We start from the raw sequence: 6,672 nt of genomic DNA, 5'->3' as shown, positions 1-6,672 counted from the left end.
TTGTTTAAGTGAAAATACATTGATTTTTTTTTTTGCACTAATAAAGATGTGGAGTTGTAAAGTATTTTGTCTAGTGTCAATTATATCGTCAGTTATATCATTATCACAAATTTTCAAATGTATATCGTGATAAATATTTTTGGTCATATCGCCCTGCTCTAGGCTCCAGCCCCCTGCAACCCTGACAACAATAGGCAATCTCTGGCACTCTTCCACAGTGCCTGACCTGTCTTCCTCTCCCATCACCCCCAACTGTTTGCCGGAGAAGGCTGCCCCTCCCTGAGCCTTAATCTGCCAGAGGTTTCTTCGTGGTTAAAAAGGCCGTTTTACCTTCCCACTGTCACCAAACCACTAGTTCACAGGTGGTTATCTCTGTGTTATTGTAGAGTCTTTACCTTACAATATAAAGCACCTTGAGGCAACTGTTGTTGTGATTTGGCGCTGTATAAAGACATTGAATTAAATTGAATTGCAAGAGAGTTAATGGATGGAGACTTAAGACTACATCTTTCACCATCTACAGCTCTGTGATTGCAGCCATTCCCCTTCTGCCTGTGAATAGTACTCATGGATACTGATCAATGGAGATGTCAGTTTGCTTAATAGCTATCCTGAAACTGAGCTCATGGCCCACTGTTAGTCAGTCGTGCTAGTTTCAGCCATTGTTCAAATGCACTGTTTATCATGTTGGGCAAACCTGCAGTCAGCTGAGAATGAACATTTCACTTGGAAGAGTGATGAAATGCTTCTCCCACTGAAAACACTACATCCAGATGAACAGAATCAACTTTCTGTATCCATCCTCAGTTTAAAATGTAAGATTTTTATGGTCAAACACATGGGTATGATCGTACCCAACAGCAATGCTGAGACTCACCCTCTAAAGACAACCGCACCTTCTTCGAGGATGGAATCATCAATGACATCTGGAAGAGCAAGCAGATAATTAATAGACTATTTACTCATATTTTTATTCAAGGTTGGGGGAAGGGGCACCTTGAATAAAAATATGGGGCATAAAACAAAACTTAAAGAAACTTAAACTTAAAGAAGTCCAGACGCTTTTCTTTGCAAGCTCCTTTGACTACGATGACCTGGATGACTGAGAACCTTCACAGACATAAAACAAAACCTTTACAATCAGTAGCAAAGCAATGCCAAAAGTACAAAACACAATGAAGTTTTTAAAAACTGCCAACCAACTTATGTCATCATTACTTGACAAAGACTGAATCAAAGAACATGGTGGTTTCTTTCTTAAGAGGTACTTTGAGCTTGCTTTCACTTTCGCCAAGATCCCTGTTTCCAGCTGTAATGTGTCCTGTGGAACAGCTGTTTGCGACAAAGCAGTGAAGAATCGCAGAATTCTGGTTAAAGCAGATATAAAGAAAACATTATTCACGTTCACTCCACCAGCCCACAGTCTCTAATAGTCGCATTATCAGTTAACTACATTAAAGTTAGGCTGTTAAACTTGTCTTCGTGTGACGTCACGACGACGTCATGAGTGGCCATAATTATCAGAGGTGTAGCATAGTCCACACAGGCTTCCTGGTGAAAACTAGCAGGCCGACAGCGGCCTGTTGAGGCTGTAAAGCACACACTGTGTCGGGGCAAGTCCCGCATGGAGTCGGTACAGCCGCTGTTCTCCGGGCTGAGCTGAACCAGACTCGGGTTTAGTGACAGCAACCAAGGTGATCTCCAACACACCAGCCCCTCTAACTACTAAAAGTAGTTCGAAGCAATTCTTTCATCCTAACTTTTTATTCCGGTTCGGACTCGTTATACTTTTGCCTCCGTTTAGCTTTTAACTTCAGCGGCTGAACCAAAAATGTCTCCACCTACCGTCTCCACCCGCGGCGCCCCTCGGCTCCTGCTCCGGATTCTGCCCCCCTCGGCCGTCAGCCATGGAGCCAAACCTCGTGTCCGCGCGGAGATGGACGAGATTTGAGATATTTGAATGTTCAACGCTAACTTGACCTCGTACAACCAAGAAAGTCACGGTTACCTAGTCTGTGGAAACCCGCCTTTCAACAGAAGCACACGGAAGTGATACGGAAGTATCGTAGCGACGGGACCAGCAGTCCGTAGACACGCCTCACAGAAATCCCACAGATGGAGATACTCGCCCAGAAACCTGCCCACAGAGGAGTATTTATCTGTTTTACTTTGTGTTCTTCCACAGTTCAGATACTCCGTACGAACCATCATTGTCAAAGCAGGACACTTGCCCCAAGGCCCGCTTGAAGTGATGTTAGTGATGGCGTTTTGTTTTTTTACTACCGCGGTCAAGTGAGCCGTCATTTGTGCGCCGCGATGAAGCCAGCCGCTTCTTATCCACCCTATAAATTATCTTGCGCTTCAACACCAGCCTATATGTCAGCGCATGCTCTCGTTCGTTCCTGATCGCGCGCGCGCACAAATGCACGCTCACACTCACACGCCAGCGCACGCGTTGCACTGGGACAGCCTGGTTGCATCATATTCACAAATTCATTAAAAATCGCTCTTGATAGTTGACATTAAACTTTTAACAGATTTTTTCTCTTATCTGGGCCAAGCTTCGTCTCAAACTGCTTTCATGCTCCCAAGAAATCAAAGGACAAGTCTCCTCAAATTCAAAAGCTTCAGAGGAATGTGATGATGTCCTGTGAGAAATCTACACTCAAAAATATAAACGCAACACCTTTGTTACTGCTCCCATTCCCCATGGGATGGACGTAGAGACCTAAAATTCATTCCAGATACACAATATAACCATCCCTCCCAAACAGTGGTCACAAATCAGTCCAAATGTGTGGTAGTGGGCACATCTGCCATATTGAGATAATCCATCCCACCTCACAGGTGTGCCACATCAGGATGCTGATCTGACATCATGAGTAGTGCACAGGTGTACCTCAGACTGCCCACAACAAAAGGCCACCCTGGAATGTGCAGTTTTGTCTCACAGCAAAATGCCACAGATGCCACAAGCAATGAGGGAGCGTGCAATTGGCATGCTGACAGCAGGAATGTCAACCAGATCTGTCGCCCGTGCATTGAATGTTCATTTCTCAACCATAAGCCGTCTCCACAGGCGTTTCAGAGAATATGGCAGCACATCCAACCGGCCTCACAACCGCAGACCTCGTGTAACCACACCAGCCCAGGACCTCCACATCCAGCAGGTTCACCTCCAAGATCGTCTGAGACCAGCCACCCAGACAGCTGCTGGAACAATTGGTTTGCACAACCAAACAATTTCTGCACAAACTGTCAGAAACCGTCTCAGGGACGCTCAACTGCATGCCCGTCGTCCTCATCGGGGTCTTGACCTGACTCCAGCTCGTCGCCGTAACAGACTTGTGTGGGCAAATGCTCACATTCGATGGCGTCTGGCACGTTGGAGAGGTGTGCGCTTCACGGATGAATCATGGTTCACATTGTTCAGGGCAGATGGCAGCTGAGAATGTCCCAGTTCTTGCATGGCCAGCATACTCACCGGACATGTCACCCATTGAGCATGTTCGAGATGTGCTTGACCGGCGTATACGACAGCGTGTACCAGTTCCCACGAATATCCAACAACCTCGCACAGCCATTGAAGTGGAGTGGACCAACATTCCACAGGCCACAATTGATAATCTGATAGACTCCATGCGACGATGTGTTGCACTGCATGAGGCAAATGGTGGTCACACCAGATACTGACCGGTTCTGGGTCCCCAGACCCCCAATAGCGCAGAAAACTGCACATTCCAGGGTGGCCTTTTGTTGTGGGCAGTCTGAGGTACACCTGTGCACTACTCATGATGTCAGATCAGCATCCTGATGTGGCACACCTGTGAGGTGGGATGGATTATCTCAATATAGCAGATGTGCCCACTACCACACATTTGGACTGATTTGTGACCACTGTTTGGGAGGGATGGTTATATTGTGTATCTGGAATGAATTTTAGGTCTCTACGTCCATCCCATGGGGAATGGGAGCAGTAACAAAGGTGTTGTGTTTATATTTTTGTTGAGTGTATTAAAAATCATGTGATAGCTGAATTCCTCACAGATTCCTTTTCTTGGACACCCACACTAGTTTCATCAGTTTTTCACGCACAGTTTCATCTCAATCCACTGCATAATTCTGGGGAAATTAAAGGTCTTTTATGGTCAAATTCAACATGCTCAATCAATTATATCACTTAAAGAATAATAACAAAAAATCCTCTGTGATTGTTGACATGAAAATGTCATTTGACTCCTCTTCGTTACCTTTTCTGCATGCGTGTCAACCTTCATCACAAAATGCTGCATGATTCCAGAGAAATTAAAGGACATTTCTACTCACATTCAACAAGGTTATTTTAATAAACAAAACCTTACAAAAAAAGTCATCTTGACATAGTTGATAGTTGACATGAAAGTCTCCACAAATGCATCATCTCTGCACTCACACAAAATATCTGTAAAGTTTTGGATCCAACTACCGATATATCTCTCTTTTTTGCCTTTACTGGATAGTGAAGTCAAGACAGACAGGAAAGTGGTGTTGAGTACCCAAGTATAACATGGATTGGCTGTCTGTTTAAAGAGTCCAAATCTCTGATTGGTCTTAGCCGGCAAACAGTGCAGAGCTTAGATTAAGCCGACGTATGAGAGGACTCGCCCAGTTGTAACCCTTCCCTGCCTCAAAAGCTCTCTGGGGCTGCCCTCTCTGATACAAACTGAAATGTAGGTAGTTTTGCAGGCCCAGCATCTTCCCTGTAGCTCAGTGCACTTGGTAACTGTAGATTATTTGGTTAAATGATCACTCTGCACCATTTGTCTCATATGAGCTACCGTACCTGTGTTGGCTAATCCAGTACGTGGGGGTTACGTTTTTGGCATTGGCCGTTATGTGTACATGTGCTTGGATGGATTAAAGTTCGCAGTGGAATAATATCTGGAGTTGTCACTGAATCATAGCACCTCATGAGACTGCTACAGTAACTAACTGGGCTAAATTTAGTGGCTTGGAAAACAGCCCTAAGGGTCTGTTAGTTTTAACGGGCCAGAGTAACCTGTAAGAGGTATTTGTACTGTAGAGAATTAATAGCATTTCGAGTTTTGTGGGTTCATAATTTCCTTTGGTTTTATGTAGTTATTCACGTTCTAGTTCTGCGGTGTTTCATCATTTGAATATAATGTTTTCCAGCACATCTGACAATTTCATGTCAACAATTACAGATGATTTTAAATTTTTTCATGTGATGATATAATCGATCGAGCATGTTGAAAATTGACCAGAAAAGTCCTTTAATTTCTGTGCACACATACAGTGTAGGTGTCCAAGAAGAGGAATCTGTTGAGAAATTCATGTCAACTATCACAGATGATTTTAATACATTTGTAACATGGTGTTATCACATTCCTTTAAAGTTTTGTAAATTTGAGCAGAATTGTCCTTTAATTTCTTGCGAGTATGAAAGTAGTTTGAGATGAAACTTGGCCCAGACGTAGAGTCGGTGGGCCAGAGGAGGAATGTGTTAAAAGTATGACCTCAACTATCAAGGATGATTGTTAATGAATTTTTGAATACGATGCCATTGTATTGCATCAAACATGAGCAAAAGCCATATATTATTTTTTCTGGAATATTGCAGTCAATAGAGATGAAACGTTGCCCAGAGCTACAGTAAGTGGTCTAGAGGAGAAATATTTTGAAAGTTTGACATCAAGTATCAAGGATGATTTTTAATGAATATTTGAATACTATTGTATTGCATGGACTGTATCAAAAAGTTGATTCAGTTCATCTGGACACAGTGTTTTCAGTGGGAGAAAAGTTTTAAAACTCATCCAAGTGAATTATTCAGACTGAGATGACAAAATGTTTCTCCCATTGAAGACACTACGTCCAGATGAACAGAATCAACTTTTTGGGATTTCCCTGCCTGGATGATTGAGCATGCATCGAGACATAACGTCACAGTGTAAATCTTTGTAAATTAAAGCTTCGCAAAATAAGAAAAACTTGAGCTGAAATCTAGCTGAAATACACACAAGCTTGTTGAAATCATTTATAATTATCATTTGGCAAATTTATGCTATGTGGATCAAATATATTTGACCCACAGAATATATTTAAAAAGGGTTAAAGACTATACCTTCTCAGATAGCATTGTGTTATTGTTAGAGCCAATCTATAGAGAAATATTTTTGATACTGTTTCAGTTATTATGTTACATGTTTAATTTTGTATGATATGTTGTTAGAGAATAAATGCTGCGCGTTTAATTTGTGTCGGGTAAGAAAACATTACAGCGCATGTGTGGTAGCAGGTTAGAGTGAGCCAGGACGGCAATGGAAATGTGCGCTGTAGCAGCAAATAGTTTTTTGACCGTGACATCTTTTGTTTGTATGTACGAGTCAGAAATAAATCTGAACAGCTCACATTAAGAAGTGGAAGAATTATTTTTTCGAAGCTTGGGACAGAAATTCGCCACTACAGTTATTTACATGTAATTCAATATCTTAATATGTATTTAATTCTATTTCTGAGCAGTTTGATATGAAAACTCTACCTTATAACTAAAAACAAAAGAGTTGTTCATTCAACAGGGCACAATGCTTTCAGGCAAGCTAACAGACAGTTAAACACAAAACTGTGCACTTGTCCATCTTTGTGAGTCACTAAAAACGTCACAGTCCTGGG

At 42.4% G+C, this 6,672-nt stretch overlaps 1 protein-coding gene across 2 annotated transcripts in view; it reads right to left on the bottom strand.

Annotated features, from left to right (window-relative positions):
* The window catches only part of LOC102210938 (apoptosis regulator BAX), an 8,826-nt gene extending 6,463 nt beyond the window's left edge, over positions 1-2,363 (bottom strand). For both annotated transcript variants that reach the window (XR_311989.2, XM_005742884.2), the window contains exons 1-3: positions 2,009-2,363; positions 1,846-1,919; positions 878-926 (exon numbers count right to left, since the gene is read on the bottom strand). Coding sequence is in view for 1 of the 2 variants with exons in the window: in XM_005742884.2 (XP_005742941.1) it covers positions 878-926; positions 1,846-1,919; positions 2,009-2,304 (419 nt within the window). In the remaining variant the exon portion in view is untranslated. The remainder of the gene's footprint in view (positions 1-877; positions 927-1,845; positions 1,920-2,008) is intronic.
* Positions 2,364-6,672: the final 4,309 nt, after the last annotated feature.

Source organism: Pundamilia nyererei, unplaced genomic scaffold (assembly GCF_000239375.1).
Source record: "Pundamilia nyererei isolate P.nyererei 1_Seehausen unplaced genomic scaffold, PunNye1.0 scaffold00124, whole genome shotgun sequence".
In the NCBI taxonomy this organism is placed as follows: domain Eukaryota; kingdom Metazoa; phylum Chordata; class Actinopteri; order Cichliformes; family Cichlidae; genus Pundamilia; species Pundamilia nyererei.
This window is presented reverse-complemented; position numbering and strand designations above follow the sequence as displayed.